The sequence below is a fragment of the Diabrotica undecimpunctata genome, chromosome 8, assembly GCF_040954645.1.
Source record: "Diabrotica undecimpunctata isolate CICGRU chromosome 8, icDiaUnde3, whole genome shotgun sequence".
In the NCBI taxonomy this organism is placed as follows: Eukaryota; Metazoa; Arthropoda; class Insecta; order Coleoptera; family Chrysomelidae; genus Diabrotica; species Diabrotica undecimpunctata.
This window is the reverse complement of record NC_092810.1, coordinates 71,464,921-71,487,702: the sequence shown is the minus strand read 5'-3', so window position 1 is coordinate 71,487,702 and position 22,782 is coordinate 71,464,921. Positions and strand designations below refer to the sequence as shown.

Genomic DNA, 22,782 nt, shown 5'->3' with positions numbered 1-22,782 from the left:
TTAATATATTGTACACTAATAAGCTTCCTTTGAATTAGTTTTAGCTTACCGGGATTAAGTCATATATACAGTTTCAGAAAACTGTTACAGATAAACAGAAGAACTTCATTACAAGTTCTCTGCCCGAACATATTATAGTAAAAAATTACTACAACAAATCTTATCAGATTTTATTATCCCCAGATAATCAAATATGATTTAATTGAAATAAAAATTTAAATGATTGTAGAAACTACGATCCCTCACGAACTATCTTGACCTATATCTTAGTGTTCCTAACCCTGGAGAGTTGGATTATCATGCTGAAGCCATAAAATTATAGTGAATTTGAAAAAAATAGAGTAGATGAGAAAAATAATCTTTAAATTCAATTTTATAGCATTAAATAATGGATAATGGTTATTAATTGTTTATATGGAACTATTGAATTAAAACTTCAATTTAAAATCAATAGATTATTGACAATATAATTACTGACTCGTGATTGGTTTAGATAAAAGGTACTCCTTAGCTCCGAAGGACCAGCTGAGGAATCCAGCACCTAAAAGGTTGTTCCCTTGACAAGGGATAGGGGTAAACATTAAATTGGTAAAAGTCTTAATTAAGACTAGTCAAAATATATCTATATTAAAAGGAGTAATAGCCTATAAGACTGTAGAAAATATCAGTTATACGTTTATTGTTTATAGATAAGAACAGTAAAGGTTTATGTTTAATCTTATTTCAACCGAATACAAATTTCCAGCAGTATGGAGAGAGTTTAATGTAATTATTACAGACCAATAGCATTAACGTGTGTTAAACGTGCCAAAATGAAAAATAAATCTTACAAACGTAAACTTCTCAACAAAATAGTCAATCGTGGTCTTTTTTGGATAATCAAACATATTATTGTCTCCGAACAGAGGGGCTTCAGGCAATACATATTAATATAAGATACTATAATGGACCTAGAAGGAATAATTATACATGAAGGTGCCACTGGAACTGCCGAATTATCAAATTACTGTATGACTTAGAAATAAAAGGGCATTGCCTTGCTCTTGAAACCTTACATATAACATATAGTCAAATTCTTGTCAAAATTAAACGAAAGCTTGTCTTGTGGAATATGTGCAGGGATTTTTAACATTAGACGTTTTAAGTACCACATTATTCATTAACGCCACAAACGATGTGATACGAAATGTAAAACTTTTACTCAAATCTTGATTATATGCTGACGATCTCATGCTATTTGGACAAATTTACATAGTGTCCTCTAAAAACCAAGTTAACCAACCCATTTCGTTATATATGCACAAGAAAATTATACAGCAATAGGAATCCGTCAAATTTCTAGATGTAATTTTTGTTAGAAAATTAAATTGGAAACAACAGAAAACAACTCGAGCTGTAAATGCTATAGAGGATTAAATCTACTTCTTATTTTATCACGTAAAGGTTAGGGTTCAGACAGGTATACATTATTAACAATATGCAGAACTAATATATAAAATCATAGTTAGAGTATGCAGCTATAACTTTTAACTCAGCATCAAAATCAATACTTAACAAAACTTATCACCATTCACAACTTATTACACATTTCTTAGACTATTCTAGGGAGCTTTTTCACACCTTCAATTGAAAGTTTACTCTACAAAGCTAATAAACATTCCTTAGACGAGAGAAGAGCTTCCAAACGATAAATTTCCAAACCTTACATCAAATCCATTTTGCCAAACCTTTCTATCAGAGAATAAAGTACTATTTTCATCAGTTCGATATTAAAATTCCGCGATTTTGTCCATACATACATAATTATAATTAACCTTGAATCCAACTCATACCTTCATGCAGCATTCAACTCTCGGTATTTGACAAACATTCCACTAGTCGTCATTAAATAACTTCACATTTTAAATAAATCTTTAGTCTTTACCAGAATTATACCCATATCTATACTGTTGGTTCAAAATAATTGAAGGTGTGGGAGCATCTGTAATATATAACTTCAAAGAACATCCCCAAATTAAGTTTAAGGAATGTAAGCACTGTCTACACAGCTGAACTTTATGCTATTTATGATGCCATAGAAGTAATTAGCCTAATTATAAACGGTAGATATGTAATTTTAACAGACTTAGTCTCATACAATTGTTTCCAAAAAACAACGTTCTAAAGAAAATTATACGTACTCTATTTCAAGCTCATATAAATCAAAATGAAGTAAGTATCATCTGGATCTCATCCATTATAGGATTAGAAGGCAATGAAATAACGGACTATAGTACGAAAGATGCGATAGTTAGTGATAATTCTGAAATTACAAACTTATCGGTATCAAGTGACATTAAAGTGATTATTATACAATCCATATAGACAGATTGGCAAAAAAGATGGAGCCAATCAGAAAAAAAAAATACGACAAGTGAAATCCTCCATAGTGTCGTGAAAGGTGTTACCTACATCAAGAAGATAAGAAATAAATTATAACTCATCTCAGACTCGGTCACACAAAGTTAATATATGATTGTTTACGTAATTAGTGTAAACAGATTCGATGTGGAACTTGCAATATATAGTTAACAATAAAACATGTCTTCTTCGTACTCAGATTTCTCCATTTTAGAGATCGCCGTTCTCACCACCATCTTATCTACCTTTCTTTTTAGCCGTTCATAGATTTTTCGATCAGAAAGTACCTTGTTTATTCGCTTTCAGTTCAACAAACTAGGCTATATCCTGTTGAAAATTTCTAGATCTACTATCTCATTTTCCGTTATGTAGTAGTCAAAGTATTTACATTCTTTACTGGTCTAGTTTTTCCACAAGCAATTTGATGTATCCAACCATTCGAGTTCTTCGCAACCACATATACTCCGTTTCAGACCTTCCAACCTTAAGTCCTGCCTCCTCAATAGCCCTTCCCCAATCCATCAAATTTTCCTCCAACATTTTTTTTGTTTTTCTCGTATAACAAAAAAATTAACACCAAAACATGTACAGTCCGAATATCCATTCTACAACATCCAACATGTTGGATGTAATAACATGCAAAAACGTTGGAACACTCTTTAGATTCAAACAATATTATAAATTGCTTAAAAGACATTATTATGTACTTTAAAATTTAATGTAATGCAAAAGTTTATATTATATATATATATATATATATATATATATATATATATATATATATATATATATATGTCCAAAAGTTTGGAATATTGGAATATTTCAGCTTTTTATTGATTTTTATATATAAAATCTTCTGAATATTTAAACATCATTTTGTTTCAATTATCAACAATACTAAATAAATCTCAAAACCAGATAAACGATATGCGAAAAAAATATTTATTTTCTTGGAGTGAAAAATTTACAATGTACAACTTACATTTAAAAATAAATTAGTATAGAAAAAAATAATTTTTAATAAAACTAATAATAAGTATTTTCTTCATTGGCCTGTATGCAAGCCTGTAGGCGATTTGGCATGCTGTCGATTAACTGGTCGAGCTGGGCTTGCGGAATTCTCTCCCGTTCTTTACGAGCAGCAACTTTAAGATCTCAAAGTGTAATAGGGGGATTGTTTCGCTGCTTGATGCGTGTTTTGAGAATGTCCCAAGCATGTTAAATGATGTTCATGTCGGGGGAATTCGAGGGCTACTGTAATGTAGATATTCCTTCTTCTTTAAGAAAATTTTGTACTGCTGATATTCGATGAGGAGGTGCGTTGTCATGCATAAACACAAATTCATCACCTACTGCCCCTCGAAATAGACGTACGACAGGATTTAAAACTTCCTTGATGTATACAACACCAGTGACTCTTCTCTCCAGAACCAGCAGTGACATCCGTGTACCACTCATAATACCACCCCAAACCATAATACTGCCACCTTCAAATGGGACACGCGGTTTAGCTGTTTCTAGTGGGGCTTGTCGTCCTGGGGCCCTCCAAACCAGTGTTCTTCGCGAATCAGATACCAAGTCAATTTTTGACTCATCAGAGAACATCACGTTATTCCAGTTAGGATCATGATGCGCCATTTCTCTAGCCCATTGCAACCTTACTATTTTGTGTTGGTAGGTTAGTTTAGGAACACGTAGCGGTCTTCTACGATACAAATTTACCGCATTTAGTCTGCGTGTTATTGTTTGCCGTGAAATATTCAGTACTTAAAGCGTAGAAATTTCTCTGGATATACTACTTATAGATTCCAGACGATTTCTACTAGCTATAAATGTTATTTGCCGGTCTTGTGCTGCTGTACATCGATTTCTACCACTTCTGAGACGATCCTTGACTTTATTTGTATCTTGGAATTTTTTTTTTAATTTTCGATACAGCACTCTGAGTAACATCACTAATATTCACGATATAACTTTGACTAAAGTCCTGTTGTAACAAAGCAATTACTCTGGATCTGTCAAAATGAAATATCACGTTTTTAGGCATTTTTAAACGGCTCAATTCAAATTTAAACGAAGACTGAAATAATGTGTAAATACGCAGTTGAAAGTGACCAAAATTATACAAAAACGATTCAAATTTTTTTATCATTTTCATTTAAAAACCCTCTAGAATGAATATCAACAACAGTTTTAAAACCACCATAGGCGTAGATATATTATTTGTACGTATTCCAAACTTTTGGACATGTATATATATATATATATATATATATATATATATATATATGTATATATATATATATATATATATATATATATATACAATTGATTCTAGACAACCCTATATACATCTTTTTATTCAGTTGTAGAATCTCCCATTTACTATGATAAACAGAAGCTACTGAAACATATATTTTTGCTATTAAAGGTAGAAAATACACAATTTACAACCCTCTAGGGAATAAAAATGCAAACTTTTTGAAGTAGAACCTTAAAGTGGGAAAGGGTCGCTTTTGTTACAAACAAGATCAGTGGCAGTTACGGCTTTTTATATTATTTCGTCTCTACACTAAAACATAAGCCGGTAAATGGTCGTAGATAAAGAAGAAAATGTGTTCTGTATGTCAAAGTAAAACGAGCTTTTCTAAAGATTTTATCAAAGTATCCCTTTACGAGGAACTCGTAACGTACCTTATGTGGGCAGACAAAAATAGATTATCATATTTATGCTGATAGTAGTTTGTTGTCTAATCTGAATTGTTTTCATAATTCAAAGGAAGATGTTTTTACTGATCGATCGAGATTGTTAAGTTTAAAATAACTTTTATGATAGTAGCGTTATACAGTGTTAACAATGAACAGCATATATCTTTACTTATAATTTATTACTGTAATTATTTCTTTTTTGTTCTTCCTGTTTAAGATCTGTTGATATGTTAGCTGTAACATTATAGCACTTCTTGGAAGGTATACCGAGAATAAAATACATAATATTTTTTGCTACCGAAAACATTGAACTTTGTCTTGATGTATAAATACATAGAGTATTGCTCAAAATATGTTTTCTTAAGAGATTTCAGCGCAAATGCCCTTGAGTTCAGAATAAACATCTAGTTTTTGAATGTGAAAGTTACTGTTACTTAAATACTCCTTAAGTAGTAAGTTAAATCGTTTTGGTAAAATTTAGTGATTTAGTTTAGTAACAGATCTTCATTTTAAACATGGTGAAAAGCTTCTGACATCTCCAAAAAGTAAGCCCAGCAGGCTTCTTTTAAGTAATTTTTCTTCGTTCCTCCATTGATGGCTGATATAATTTACTGATAAGTTGGCTGTGGTCCGTTGAATTAAGAATTTTGGCGTGTTGGCCTTGTTGGCGTGAAGTGAAATGACATCTATCACGGTTGGTGCTCCTATGTCATTGTGGATGGTTGCATTGCTCACATATCAAGGGATGGTAGGTATCATACCCAATGTTTTTGATTGGAAGGTCTGCAACATTTTTGTGTTTGAAGGCTTGCTACAGTCCCAGAGTTCTACGCCGTAAGTCCATATTGGCTTTAGTATGACTTTGTAAAGCAGTATTTTGTTCTCCAATGTCAGTTGTAACTTTCTGCCAAGTAACGAATTCATTCGTTTTGATTTTATATTGAGCTGAGTTTTTCTGGCGTGAATGTGTTGCTTCCAGGTGAGCATTCGGTCCAAATGTAACCCAAGATATTTCACAAAATCTGTAGCAGGAATGGGGCATTGTTTAGACTAACTTGTGGATAAGTGCGTCTTCTTGTTGTAAATGTGATTCGGGCTGATTTTTCATTATCGACTTTAATTTTCCATTTTGTCAACCAATTCTCTAATGTATGCAAGTAATTTTGCAGCTTTTCAGATTAGGTAAGGAAGGGACCGAACCGAGGACACTTCCCTGAGGAACTTCGGATTGGATTGAGTGATAAGTTGAGAAAACATTATTGATTTTTACTTGGAACAAACGTTCGTTAATATAGGACTTCAGGATAAGGTATATATTGCTAGGCAGTAGAGATTTGAATTTATATGGCAAACCGTTTGCCAGAATTTATCAAAAGACTGCTGAATATCGAGAAATACTGAGGTACACATAGCCTTTTCTTTCAAACTGTTCTTAATTTTATTTACTATTCTATGACACTGTTTGTTTGTTGAATATTTTTGACTGAAACCAAACTAATGTTCTCTGAATGTACTAATGTGTGTATGTTCTCGAGTGGTACAGTTTTGCTTATTCTATTTAGCAGGAGTCTTTCAAATATCTTGGACATCAAGGGTAACAATCTTATCAGACGATACGAAGAAGGTTCTGTAGGCAATTTACCTGGCTTTCCAATCATTATATTATGAGCATATTTCCACTGAATTGAAAAATGGCTTAACTGCAGCATTCTATTGTAGATAATAGTAAGGATGGAAACTGCTTTCCTGGGTAGATATTTCAGGATTCTCCCATCGATTAAATTATATCCTGGGGCTTTGTTAGAGCTGGTACTCATTATTATTCTGAGAACCTTGAATGGGGAAATGCTTTTATTGAAATTGATAGTTGGCAGGGTGGATCTAGATATTCGCTAACTACATCGTCATTTATATTTTGACTTAAGTTTGAAGTAAATATATTTTATAAATATTCTGCAAATACATTAGCTTTTTCATTGTCGGTCTGCGCCCAACTTTTATCAGGTTTTCTTATTGGATGAATTGGTAGTATCAGTTTCTTAAATTTTTTAGTAGCTCTCCATATAAAGTGATCATTTAGAGAGAGATGTTTAATTTAAAAATTGAAATTGTCATTATGATCTTGATTTAGCGCTGACATTAGCTCGAGTGTTAGTCTATTTAGCTGTGTCTTATCCAGTGGATTTCGGGACTTTTGCCATTTTGCACGCGTTCTCCTTTTTTCAGTTAAAATTTGTTTGATATGATGTATTGGCACACTGTTGTCTTCAGGATTACCCTTTTTATTTACAGGAGTAGATTCCCAAGCAGCGTTTTGTATTACAGCCATAACTTTTGTACTGCAAATTTCAGCTCATCAGATCCTTTTATTCGGTGATCTAACGTTATATTCTGGATAATGCTATTTTCAAATCGTTCCTAATTTTTTTATTAGATAGTCTTAGTGGCTGTTGATTGTATATTATAGTTGTGGTTAATGTTATTAATATGGTGCTATGGTCCGAACTTAGATCAAAACTAGAGTCTATTTTTGAATGCGTATTAGGCAAACCTTTAAATATTGCAAAATCCAGAAGATCCGGAATTTTGTTGTTATCTGCTGATTAGTATGTTGGTCGTGCTGGTGATAAGAAGAATTAATTTTATTTTTCTGTAATGATCGATGTAGGTTTCTACCTTTCGTTGTAGTTAGTCGTGATAGAATACTTTTGGTATTCCAAACGCTTGCAACCAGGAAGTGCGAGCCAAGGGCCTGGAAGAAGCTGTCGTATTCTTTAACTAGGATATAATATATGTCTAGGAGGTGAATAAACAACTACGACAATCAATGGCCATGAGAATTTTTCTATTCTGATTAAAGTGCTCTGAATTTTAGGTGTGGAATAACTCTGTACCATGTAATGTTTAACAGATGATCTGGCTATGATTGCCGGTCCTGCATGGGTTGTTCCGTCGGGATGGTGGGTAAAATATGTTGTATAAAATGGAATTTTGACAACTTTTCTATCAGTTGAATTACTATTTGAAACTAATAATATATCTATTTTACTAAATTTTAAAAATAACGTAATTTCGTGGACATGATTTGTTAGGCATTTGGCATTCCAAGCCCTTATTCTTATTTGCTTAGCCATTAATTTTACTTATAACTGTTATTAACATGTTGAGGATCATACTCATCTGATTAAGTAACTGATTTTAATAACATTTTAAATTCATTTAGAAAGTCTGACATTAGCTTAGTTATATATTTATTATTACTGTCGTCATTTTGTCTTTGGAGGTTTCCTAAAGGGACTTGGGAATAATTACCTTTATATGTGATTGGCTGCTGCACTGTGTTTTCTGGGTTGTACGCTGTATTGTAGTCTGGTTATTTTTAATGTGTTCTATTTACATTATTTCTGTTTCTGTGTTTTACTAGGTCTCTATATATACAGTGCATCCTCTGTAATGGCTACCATTACATAAAGTGCAAGTTGCAGGTTTCTATAGGTTTAGTACATGTTTTTGTATCACGGGGACCACCGCATTTTACGCAATTATATTTGATTATATTTCTAACATGCTGGCCTTTTTTTGCAAATTCGGTTTTTATAAATCATCTGTATCAATTGTGTGACGAAGTCCTCTTACTACAATTCTATATGATCTGGTATTGGTACTGGTAATGGATAATTGGTAGCTGTGGAATATAATTTTCTTTTTCCGTCTATAGCTTACTAGCTCCCTGTACGTTTCTGGACTTACGGCATTTATTTCTACTACCCTATCGGGTAGTGTTTTTGTATAAGAAGTTTCAGCGGGGGTGAAACCTGTCATTGAGTTAGTCATTGCCATATAGTCGGCCACATAGATTGGAGGTGCCCTTTGATCTTTTGATTAAGTAGTTGATATTTGGTTATCAGCGTTGTTGATAACAGTTTGGTTTCCATCGGTCCCTTCTTCTTCTAGTACTTGGAATCTGTTGTTTGTCGTGGTTTGTGCGAAAATATAATCATCAAATGTTTTAGATCCTTCAGTCCATAACAAAAACCTTAAAATATTAAACCAATTATTTATCACCAATTCTTACCCAAACACATAGTTAAGATTTAATTAACATCTTCCCCCGCGACTAACACTAATGATCCTGATGACTTAGGCAATGACAGGGTTTCTAGTACTCCAACCTTAAATAGATATTTCTTAATAACTTAAAGATAGTAGTCCGGGGTTGACTAGGACACTGAATAATTTAGAAAATAACAACAGTAACAATGATAATTATTGTTTTAAAATGAATGTGGCTCACACATAAATCACAAAAAGATAAGCTTAGTAACATTGTCTACAGCATTCCCTGTCCTTCATGTACTAAGTCGTATATTGGTCAAAAATCTCAATTACTCAAGTCAAGGATCACTTTGCATAAAAATGATTCACGCCTTCATCCAGACCGTTATTCATTAGCTAAACACGTCCAATATACAGGTCATTCCATGAACTTTAATAATACCACGTCTCTATAATACATATCATATTATCAAAGGGCATTTATTGAAATAGGCTACATTTTCCTTATTGATTTATCTATTAATGTTAAAGGTGATATTAAGAATCAATTTAAGCTAAGTTATATATATATATATATATATATATATATATATATATATAATCATTTCTTATTCAGATCAGATACACGTAATATCGAGTTTAAATGACTTCAACTTGACTGAAAACGTAGTTTGAATCAACAATAATAATTCCAAGATAGAATACACTAACAAGATCTAACATTCCTCAATTGGTTTTAATACACAGAAAGACGGTTTTAGATTTAATTTCAATGCAGGGCATCTGCCATCCGCTTATACGTATTTCAACCATATTAGGTATCATCACAGCGTCATATGCAGAGATACAATATAAAATTCGTTCATTTAACAGACTATAGTTTATTAGTTTATTGGTATAAAACTGAGAGATATAAAATTAAGTAGTAAGTTAGTGTAGATAAGTAAGTTAATAAAAATGTGGTTAAAGAGGTTCTGAAACTATTTTGTTTTAGCATGTCTAAGTTAAATATTATTTTACATGGGATTAAACTATAAAAAAAGTTATAGATTTGATTGTAATGAGAATTACATTTTATATTTCTGCTGACGTTTCCACTTCCAATGCAATACAAAAAATTTTTAAATTAAGAATTAATAATAATCTTAACCTGTAAATGTTTATAAATTTTCGGTGGGTGAAAACACCATTTTAACCATTTACTTACTTGGTATCGATCTTGTATCCATTTGCCGTGTCTCGAGTGAAATTCTGAGACATGTTGTACCTTCGAAATGATATCAAATTCTGATTTGTTTGTGCTTATGTAGTTAATTATAGATGATGTGTCTCTGATCCGCTATTAACGCGTTAGTGTTGGTATATTCTTATTGCTGACTTTTTCTTGCAGTATTGGTCACCAGGGCCTGTTACATGGGACTAATATGTTTGCTACACAATTTTCTTCATTTAGCAGGATGAGGGCAGTATCTTTGATTTTCCTCTTTTTGTTCGTTTCTTTTATAACTATTGATGTATATTCTCACTGCACTCTGTGCTCATTATTCTAGGCATGTTTGTATATCTGTGATCTGCCAAAATCTCTGTTTGTAATATATGATTCATACTTATTTATCCTAACACTAAGTGGTGAGAAATTTTTTCCCAGATTAAAATTGTTACGTTCACACGAAGGTATTTTATAACTGAAGTTCTTTGGTCATATATGTTGTTGGGTTTGGTTTTGGAAAGTATCGATCTTAGTGTGTTGGTTGTTTTAAATGTTCTGATATGAAACGTTATATCTATTTTCTATCCTTTTTATGTTTCTGATAAGTGTTTTATATATGATATTTTTGTTACCTTCAAATCCCTTCTTGTGTGCATTTCTGGACAGTTTTTGGTGTTTTTTGTTTCGTTTGTACAATCTTGTGGAATTCCTTGTAGCAGATTCTTTGGAAAAGGTGTTTTAAGCTCTATAGTGTAGTGATTTGATGATTTTCTTTTAATATTTATGTTATGGTTTGGGCGATAATTTAAATATCTCTTGGTGTAATTTAGTTTTTTGTAGACTTTAGCTACATCATCTATATCTTTCTTTGGGATAAACACACCCAGAAATAGTAGTGAGCTGTTATTTTCCGCCCATGATGAATTTGATCGATTTTTCTTTTCCGTATATATATATATATATATATATATATATATATATATATATATATATATATATATAAATTATATATAAATTGATAATTCATACTGTATCTCTATTTAAATTTTTTGATGTATAGGATATGGGGTGTGAAATATTAATTAAATATTTCAGACTCACACTTTTTTGATATCTTTTCATAATTTAAATAGCGGGTTTGGGCTTCGGTAATATACATAAAACAAAGAGTAACTTATGCGGGAATAAATAATTAGTTCCAAATTTAGAACCAAAGTTAGGTAGCTTTCAAATCGGGTTCAATCTACAAAAACATGCAAAACCTACAAACAAGCTCGTACTAAAAAGTTCTTGGTCCCAGGACAGCTCCTTCAGAAATTTCTCTCAAAATAACGTTATATGAGTATCCGTCTAATCAAGAGAGGGTATGGTAAAATCTAGGTCGAAAGTATTCGAGTGCCACTACAGACTAACTTTCCTGGTTTATGTCTAGAATATAAACCCCAAAGAGATCAGCGGGAAGAGAATAAAAGAAGATTTAACAGATGCAGCAGATACCTATCGAAAAAGTATTTACAGCAAACAGAACAAAATGGAGCTTTAAACTCATGAAAGAATCATTTACAATCTCATTGACGTTATACCCAAGAATCCAACAAGCTTTGATCCAATGACTTACAATATTATAGCCTGAAATGTAAAAGTGCCTAATTGAAATGAACAAAAAAGATATTTTGGCACCAACATTTTCATCGAATAGTTTTCTGTGATATATTACTAAATAAGACTGCATGCAACATTAATTTCGCTAGAAGTATTGGCATTCAAGATTTCAAATTGACTAGGATGTACAAAAGCTTATTATGTAACTTATTATGCAAGGCAAAATTCGACAAAAGCGAAAGACGAAAAATATCATGGCTTAAGAACTCCAGAGAATGATTTGAATGCATTATTGCAGAACTATTTAGAGCGGCAGTCAACAGGGCCTACATTGCCATGATAATTTCCAACCTTCGATAGAGATGGGACTTGAAGAAAAACAATATATATATATATATATATATATATATATATATATATATATATATATATATATATATATATTATTAGAAGTGATTATTTCGACCAAAAAATAATTTATAAATACGTTCGAATTATCGGGTAAAGTGGTCTGTAATGAAAATCAATATTTCGCTATTTATTTCATAGCTTCCTCAGGAGTAAACTAAAACAATTTGAACATTACAAAAAAATGGCGTAAAAATACATTTTACAACACTCACAGAAATTAAAAGATTTCGCAAATAAAAACTGACATTGAAGTATTCGAAATATTGAATGTCAAGATTAAATTGTCTTAAGCACGTCGTTACAGCTATACGATAAAAAATTAAAATCATTTCAAATGTAAAAATAAAACTAACAGTAAAAGAAACGTTAGAAGAATGATATTTCTTTGATGAATTATTAAGGTTAGTTGTTATTAAGATGAATGTTGGCTATTTTGAATATTTATAAATTTTGTTCAATATATTACAATATATGTTACAATGACAATATTTTGACATTGGATTGGTACCAAAAACCGACAGCATCAGGCAGGTATATAAATTTTTATTCAAACCATACAACCCGTCAAAAATATAATACCGTACTAGGTATGAAAAACAGGATGATGTCCATTGTTGATGACAACTTTTTACAAAAAAATCTGGACATAATGTACAAAATTTTTCTATTCGATTCTGTCATATCTATATTCAAAAATGTTCCTAATATTAGTATAGCTAAATATAATACCGTGAACAGCAAACAACTATTTTCAAAAATCAAAGACCCAGTACTAACCTTATATAAAAGTAATGTCCTTTATGAAATACCGTGTTTAGGATCTCAAAATAGCTACATTGGTCAAACATCACAATGGCTAAAACAACGCATCACACAACATAAAAGTGATTGCCGCTTGGGAAAAAATACTTGCGCAGTGGTTGAGCACTATGAAAACACTGGTCATATGCTAGACTAAAGCTCACATTTTGGCACAGACTGATAACTACAAAAGTAGATTATTTCTTGAGATGTATTACAATAACAAAAATAAAAACACTTTAAATTATAAAACGGACACTGGACAGTTACGTAACATAAATATTGTAATATATTGAACAAAATTAATAAATATTCAAAATAGCCAACATTCATCTTAATAACAACTAACCTTAATAATTCATCAAAGAAATATCATTCTTCTAACGTTTCTTTTATTGTTATTTTTATTTTTACATTTGAAATCATTTTAATTTTTTATCGTATAGCTGTAACGAACGTGCTTAAGACAATTTAATCTTGACATTCAATATTTCGAATACTTCAATGTCAGTTTTTATTTGCGAAATCTTTTAATTTCTGTGAGTGTTTTAAAATGTATTTTCACGCCATTTTTTGTAATGTTCAAATTGTTTTAGTTTACTCCTGAGGAAGCTATTAAATAAATAGTGAATATATATATATATATATATATATATATATATATATATGTATATATGTATATATATATATGAGTTAAGCTTTATTTGCTCGTTTAAAAAAAATACCATTTAAAGAGAGCATAGTATATATACAGCACGATTTGTACATAATTGGCTTTTGCTGTTGGAAGAAAGAAATATAGAAACATATTTTTCTTAAAACTTACCTATTCCACATGTCGGTAAAGTCGCCGTTGGTCCCGTACTCTTGGTAGAACCGAACACGTAGAGCAGGCCTCAGTTCTTGACACACTCTCTCGAACCTAAACGCCCAAAAGGCACCCAACACTACGTCTCCGAATAACAGTACTAACAATAACAACCAATAAGCGTTTAACAACTTCTCAGATAACCGAAGCGCGGCAACGCAACCGAGTAACTGAAGAGCGCCCCCTTGCGTGAGTAGCGCTAAATAAGCATACAAAAAAGATGGCTGGTAGAGCGTAAGAGATGGGATGAGCGATCGACGAAAATCGAAGAGTACGGTTCTGGCGGCCGCCCCGCCGAACGCCAACGCTCCTGCCAGCAGGGCTGTGTTGCACGTATAAATCCAGAGACGGTAGTAGCGCATCGCCCTGCCGCTGACACCCGAGGCACCTGAAACATTAATAATACTAATAAAATTAAAAGGCCAAGCGGTTTGTTTGTGGCGAATATTCTATCCGATACATTTATATACATCGGCACAATTAGTTAGTATACATTGGTGCACGGCGATACTTATAAAGCAACCCTCAGATCAAGTTTAAATGATTAGTGATAGAGGTTTCAAATTTTCTAATTTTTTAAGTGTTTCTTAATATTAAAAATATACCTTAATCAATTAATAGAATAGTAAAAATTAAAAAAGTGAAGACAATTTGCATTTAGTAAGTCGTAGGTTCCACTTAGGTGCATCTAACAAACAAAGTATATGTTTATACCGCTATAGTTCAAAGTTAAGTTGACAAGGATTAGTCACAAATTTAGGACATACTCTTAATCTTTCTGACTCTTAATATAAACTTTTTTATTCCCTGGTTTATTCATTAGAATGATTCTACTGGCTATTTATATTTTTATTCAGGTATGTGTAATCAATTACGGATCTTATTGAGCATCAATATATACATTTATATTAATTACTGAGTATGTTATTGATACTGTTTGTATCATTTGTTGTTTTAAATATAAAGTAAACATAGTTGGAAATCTTCATGTAACAATTTAGGGTTATTATAAATTTTAAAATAATAACCCGACGACTTTTGTCAAAATCGAGAGGATTTATTCAATCTACTACGGAATGCTAGAATTAGTAAAGAATGAATTTATATTTAATATATTACTTTTTGTGTTCATAGTACTGTTATTTTTTAATTAGTTTAATTCTAATGCAGAAAATTCTTGTTAAACAATTGAAGTCAAATAATGCAATCAGAGTTCTAGTTCCTCAATCGTTAAAGTGTCACCAATTTTGACTGTTGGCACAACAAAATTTGATAACAGATTACATGTATATTGCATGCAAAAATTTCCTGAAGTTTTCTAAATGATAAATAATCAATAAAATATTTTTTTAAATTGTGTAATATCTAAGGCTATAATGAATATCTTTGCTGTAAATTCGGACAGGAAATTCTATATCCTGAATAGGTAATGTACTAGAAGTTCTAAAGTCATTGAGACCTGTCAACCACATAATTAGAATTACCTAATTCTGAAGAAGAAATAAGGAAGATTCAATATACCTGTAAGATTTTGTTAAGGTTTTATGTACTAACAATCACAAAAATTAGTCAAAAATTTATTTTAAGGCACTCTGTTGGTCATAAGTCTAAAATATACCGAAAAATGTCGATCTAAGAAAGTGCTTTATACTTGAGTTCGAGAATAGCAAAATTTTATCACTTTTCATCTACACAAATTTTTTGACCTTTGTCAAAAGTTAAAATAAGATTAAAGGTAAACACAACTCTGGGTATATTAATCTACATCTAGTTACATCTAGGTATTTTTAGTGTTTTAAGTAAATTAGCACTCTTTTTCAACGAACAACATTTACTTTGAAAAGAAGAGAAGTAAGATTCGTCCTACAAATTTCGTCTAATTCGTCTACTTCTACGATGATTTACTTTTAAATCTGGTGTTCTGACTGGTATCAGATCTTGTTCAGCGAGACGCCTTTGTATAGTGTTCCTACTAATTTAAATATTATGAACAAATTCCAATTTTATTTATAAAGGTCTCATCGTGACAAAACGTTCTCTTATATAATAGATAATAGAACGAGGCCTAATAAACTGATCTTGGCGTGGTGTTGTGAGTCTTCCTCTTCCTTGTCCACGTCGTCTCGTATGGTCATTTGTTTCTCGAAAACGTTGAATGACTCGTGATATTGTAGTATGAGATAGTCTTAACCTCAAGTCTATTTCACGACAACTTAACATTATATCAACTAAAGTAAGTGCGTGAATACATTCATCTCGGCTCAAATTTCTTGAAATACGGTCCATGTCAACTAATTAACATACACAAAAGAGCAAAACTATTTATTGAAATGTAAACAATATTGACAGTCTAAAACTATCCTGTCAAATTGTTTCATAGCCAAGTAACTGCTTCCATTAATTAGTATTACAATTCAATAAAATCACGTCATGCTTTGAACGTACTTTTCTTTTTTGATAATAGAGAGATCGAGATGATTTTTTATAAAAATGTTAAGAAATAATGTTACTCGAAATATTAATAAGATTAATAAGAATATTAATAATATTAATAAGCATTTGTTTCAAATTCATTCCATAGGGTGTTGCAAGATTAGATGAAAAAACAACAACTTTATTTTTACAGCCCTTATATATGTAAAACGTTGACATTTCTCAAAAAACATTAAATAGTAATTAATTAAGAAATATACCTACAATATGAAATAAAAATCATCGAAATGCAATTAACAGTTTAGCAGAAATATAGTTTTAAAATCATGGTCCCTTTGAGGTGGTGCGTTAATTTTGGGGAGTAGTATATATAGATGAATTGATGATGTGCATGGATTTATATACAAAACGTTTTCATTAAAGCATGAAGTAGCAAGATTCTTTGTTTTCTTCTCCACTTTTGTAACCGATATCTCTCTAAAAAGTACTTTATTTAGTCTTGCCATAAATATTGATATAAGATATTTAACTAAAAACAATTAAACTATTGAGTTGATTTGAAAAATTTTTACACAATTTATTACTAATATCATAAGCTACAAATAACAAAAAAAAATTAAAATGACCGCTATTTGTCTGAATAAACGCTGTACGACGTCCATAGCCACATTGTCCAAAAATTCTACCAGAGCCTGTTTCAATTACTCCTGATTAAATTGACGTCGTGTATGGACCATACCGTCTAAAAATAACCACAATTAGGAGTCGAGTAGATTAAGGTCTGGGCTGGCTGACGCCCAATTTTCACTACTCATAAATTCGGGTATATGATTTCCAATCCATCAATTTTTTAAGTTTTTCGCTTTATACGGAGATGCAGAGTCTTGTTGGGATATCCATGGTCTATTTTGGAATATACAGTCCATCTAATTTAGATAACGATTTACGTCATTATATACGTCAGAGATTGAAGTTGACATAGTTGCCAAAGTATAAAAAAATCCTGAATCCATTTTAAATCAAATAGGTCACATAATTATTAATATACTCTTTACAACGACTATTTAAATTCTTACATGACATTTTTGAAATAAAACACACTAATTTTGTTCTAAAAAGAACAGATTTTATTAAATAGTTAAAAATATAAAACAAGAAGTATTCACTTTAAGATTTAAAATAATAAAGTACAAAAAGTGTCAACACCGCAACTGTCAAATAGGTGTTACCAATTTATGCCAAAATTTTACCTTCGTTCAATTACAGTTACAGTGTGTTCCGAACAAATGTTCTTGATAAAAACGCTTTATAATGTATTTATACAAATTAAATGAAACATATTATTGTGTATTTCTTTAAGTTAACATTAATAGAAACTTTTAAATATTAGTTCTACGCGTATATAATAAAATATGTCTAGTGGCTGTAATGCCAGTGTACTCGGTAAAGTGATTCTAAAAAAGAACACACCTACACCCTAAATATTTCGTGTTGGTATCATGTGACGTCACAAGCTATGACGCCGATGACGTACATCGTTAACTAAATTAGATGAAGTGTATGTGATTTAGATGCTCCACTGCATTTGTTAAAATGTACCGTTGCTATAACGCCCTTGTCATAAAAATTTAAAGGATCGATGCCGTCATAGGACACTCCCCACCAAACCATCACTGAGGTAGATTGTCCTCATTTGATCCTTGGCACCAGTTCGCGGACTTCCTTGGATGACCGTGCATAAACTATATCGTTTTATTAATTATTGAAAGTTTTCTCCAGACTAATTTTTTTTATCTGTAAACAAGATTTTTTTGTAACGCGCTTTGCCCCGTACAACCACAAAAGGCATTTTGATTTTTTTTCACATTTTGTTTTATTGCAACGATAAGGCGTTGACTTGTTTATTGATTAATAACTTAAGTCTCAAGTCTTGTTAAATAATGTAATTCATGGTTTTCGGCACAATATCCATTTCCCTAGCAATAATTTTTTGTTTTCGTGATTTTTGCTAATTTTTGACTTAACAGCATTAATAACCTGTAATGCACGAGCCACGCATGGCCGGCCGGATCTTTTAAGGTGACTTACTCGTTGTATTCAAAAACAATTAAACAGTACAATATATACAAAACACGCGAAATATTTAACGGTTTTAGTAATTCTATAATATGAACTCTTTCATTCCACACTTATAAAGAGCAACGATAGCAATACGGTTCTCTTTATCTGTCAACTCAATCGTAACGACCGAAACTAGGCTAGAATGTTTTGGCGTGTTTATAGTGTACATGTCAATAGTCAGTAATGTCACCATTACTTTTAGCTGCAATTAGTTTGTCAGTCGTACAAGCCGCGGTTACACTTGTATCAGTATTTATAGCAGGCCTATGTATAAAAGCAATGATATAAGCAAAGCAGTGATATATATTATTCCGAAAGGTTTCCGCGGTCAGTACAATTAAACCTAGAGCTGAGAATAATACTATTACAAGAATAAATATTAAACTCAACAGTCTTCCGGGGTTGAACCGTGTCGATTATCATTGCGCCGAGCTTTCGACATCCTCTTTGATGTCTTCTTCAGGGCTTCCGAGGTCTCAGTCTCCGGAGTCTTCCATAAAGATATTGGCAATTACTGGAGATAGTGGGTGAGGAGTCCATTGTCGCACGATTTATTGGTCTGTAGAATTGATTTTGGAAGATGAAATAAGTGTTGGACATACAATGTTTAATGAGAGATAAGTGGTCTTGTTAAATACTGTATTTAGTTTTCAGAACGTTAAGAATTCCATCTATAGGAATGTTTGTCAATAGTGAAACAATATCGAAACTTACTAGAATGTCTGACGGTTAGGTAGGTTATTGTTTAAGAAGTTCAAATAAATAAAAAGAATTTTTGACAAAGAATAAAGCATTTTTAGCGAGAGGTTGTAGAGTTTTGGCCAGGTACTTAGCCAATGGCTGTGTAGGGCCATTGTATGCACTGACAATGAGATGTAGAGGAAAATCGGGTTTGTGAATTTTGGGTAAGCCATATATTCGAGGTGTTCTGGAAGACATTTAACCAGGAACTGAGATTGTTTTACGTCAACAGGAAGAGAGGTTTTATTGATAATAGCCTTTGTTGTTTTCTAGAGATATATTGTTGGATTATTAAGAATGGGTATGTAGTCTAGAGTGTTAATGAGATTTGAAAGTTTATTTATGTAAAAAGAAGTGTTTAGGATGACAGTGACATTGCCGTTATCGGCGAGAAGAATGACTAGATTTGGACTTGATTGCAGTTCTTTTAGGGTTTTTTTTTCGGATTGGCTATGTTTGGAGTAGGAGTCTTTGAGTTTCTAAGAACTCTAGCGATGTCTTATCTAGATATTTCACCATCTTCTTAAGGTAAACTGAAGATGTCTTCTTAACTTAATTGAAACCTTTTGCTCAAGCTTGAGGGACAATGGTCGAAATAGAGGTATCAGAAAAGTTATAAATCACTGTAGTGGGTTTCAATGTTGTGGTTTTTGGAATTGTCTCGATAATTAGATGCGCTAATTTCTACTTTTGAGTTTCAGTCTTTGATTCGAAAGTGTTTAGCGCTGTCTGTGTGTTGATAGGGTCAAAACTGTCCCATACGATAGACTGTATATAAAAAGAATGAAAAGATGACCAGATATTGACAATATTGATATTTGTCACGTTTATTTCTAAGATTTTGAGAAATAGAAGATAGAGTATGATGTTTGAGTTTTTGAAATTTGGGAATGAGTTAACGGTCTTGGCAGGTTTAAGGAATGTTAAATCACAAAGAAGACGATTCTTTCGTAGCAGCAAATTGCTATATGATTTAGTGAGCTGGTAAATTCCTCCCCATAGAGGCGAATAAAATGTTTCGAAAGATTTCTGCGGTTAGTACAATTAAACTTAGAGCTTAGATTAATACTATTACAAAAATTAATATCAAACTCAACTGTCTTCCGAGTTAAACCGCCATCTAGTCATTTTTCCCACCGATAAAGGCAATACCACCGTCAACCTAAAAACTTCTGCTTGCATTAATAAACTCTCAAATACCATTCTCAAATACCATACTCCAGTCGAAAGACCAATTCTTAATAATCCCACAGCCTATTTGGATAAAATAACTAAAGCCATTATCAATAAAACCTCTCTTCCTGTTGATATAAAACAATCTCTAATTCCTCGTGAAAAGTCTTCAAGAACACCTGGAATATATGGTCTACAAAAAATTTACAAACCCGATATTCCTCTCCGTCCAGTTGTCAGTGCATACAACGGCTCTATACCACCATTGATCAAGTACTTGGCCAAAACTCTACAACTTCTCGCCGAAAATGCTTCATTCTTCGTCAAAAATATTTTTCGTTTCATCGAACTTCTTAAACAATACCCTATCTCACCGTCATATATTCTAGTAAGTTTAGATATCGTTTCACTCTTTACAAAAATTCCTATAGACGAAACTCTCAACATTCTGAAAACTAACTACAGTATCCAGCGTGACCTCTTATCTCTCATTAAACATTGTATATCCAACACTTATTTTATCATCCAAAATCAATTATACAGACAAATAAATGGTGCCCTAATGGGTTTTCCACTATCTCCAGTAATTGCCAATATCTTTATGGAAGACTTCGAGATTCGAGCACTATCCACATCAATGCTTAAACCCACATTTTGGCAACGATATGTTGACGATAAATTTGTCATTTGGCCTCATGGCAGGGATGCTTTGGTGTGTTTTCAAATATATCTGAATGGTATACATCGTAGTATCCAGTTCACGATGGAGGTGGAAACTGATTCATTTCTACCGTTTCTCGAAGTTATCATAAAGAAGAACCAATCCCAAGGTTTTCATCACTCTGGTTATCGAAAACTCACCCATACCAATCGTTACTTGCATCCTAACTCTTATCATAAACCGTCACAAATTAATTCAGACATTAATATCGTTGTCTCCAGATCAATATGCCTTTGCGATGATGCAAGTAGACCTGCTGAGATCTCTAGTTTAAAACAAGCCCTCATCCAAAACGGTTACCGTGAAAATCACATTAATCGGAGCATCCAGAGACATCAATCTCCCACTCAATCTCAACCCAAAGACTCAGACCCTCATCATATGATAGCTTCTCTTCCTTACATCAAAGGTGTCACTGACAAAATGGACAAAATTTTTAAATCTAGAGGAATAAGAACAATATTTACCCCCAAACAAAAACTCTCATCTCTTGTCCGAACAATTAAAGACAACATTCCAAATGAATAATACGGAATTTATGAAATTCCTTGTGCAGACTGACCCCGATCCTATATAAGCCAAACAGATCGTAGAATCCAAAATAGGATTTATGAATATTCCATTTCTGTTCTCGATTCCAATTCAATTTTAGCTCTAGGTCAACACCATCTTGATAAAGGTCACAAAGTTGATTTTGAAAAGTCCAGAACCATCTAATAAACGAAGAATTATTCGAGAAGCTATAGAAATTGAAAAAAAGGCAAATTGTCTCAATAAAAGAGAAGAGAGCGTACGGTTTCCTTCTACATGGAGAAACTCATAAAGAAAATATCGCCCGCTTCACCCGACAATCAAAATCCTCCTGTCAGAAATCTTCGCGAAAACCGCCGCGCCAATCTCCACGCTAACCCCCACGCCAACCTCCATCTAAACTACGTCACCATCGACGGTATAAATAAACCGTCCTCTGTTCCCAGTAGTAGTAACTCTGTTTATTTTAATTTCACTTCAAAGAATTTGTTGATTTTAATACTTCATATTTATTTTATTTTTTATTTTATACAACAGAACTACTACGTATCAAATACTTGGCTGATATCTATAAAAGTAGTATTTGTTTATGCAAGAAATAGACCTGTTCTAAAGTATCCATATGAATTTTTTTAGAATTTCTATAAAGGTAACTAAAACTAGATGATTCGAACCTATGACATTTCAATTTTTTCATTAGTTATCTGATTTAATTTTTATTATATTATATTATATAGATTATACCTTTCTTTTTTTCAATATTTATTATTCTAGATTGTGCAGTATTATTTCAACAACTCATTTCGTTCTACTTAATAAAGACAGCAGCAATTTAAAATATTAACTTTATGAACTAGTTTGTTAAAAATAAAAGTAAAGTTTTGTCTACGTTCAAGTGTATTTAGAAAAATTAACTAACTAAACAGCAACTATGAAAGTTTTTGGCCGATATGGTTGGTCTCGAACAATGTTTATTTTAGTCTATATGTTTGCTAAACCCCATGT

At 32.0% G+C, this 22,782-nt stretch overlaps 1 protein-coding gene across 1 annotated transcript in view; it reads right to left on the bottom strand.

Annotated features, from left to right (window-relative positions):
* LOC140447682 (tetraspanin-1-like) overlaps positions 1-22,782 on the bottom strand; it is an 82,783-nt gene that overhangs the window by 30,630 nt on the left and 29,371 nt on the right. The window contains exon 2 of the mRNA XM_072540478.1: positions 14,016-14,445. Coding sequence (XP_072396579.1) covers positions 14,016-14,445 — 430 coding nt within the window. The remainder of the gene's footprint in view (positions 1-14,015; positions 14,446-22,782) is intronic.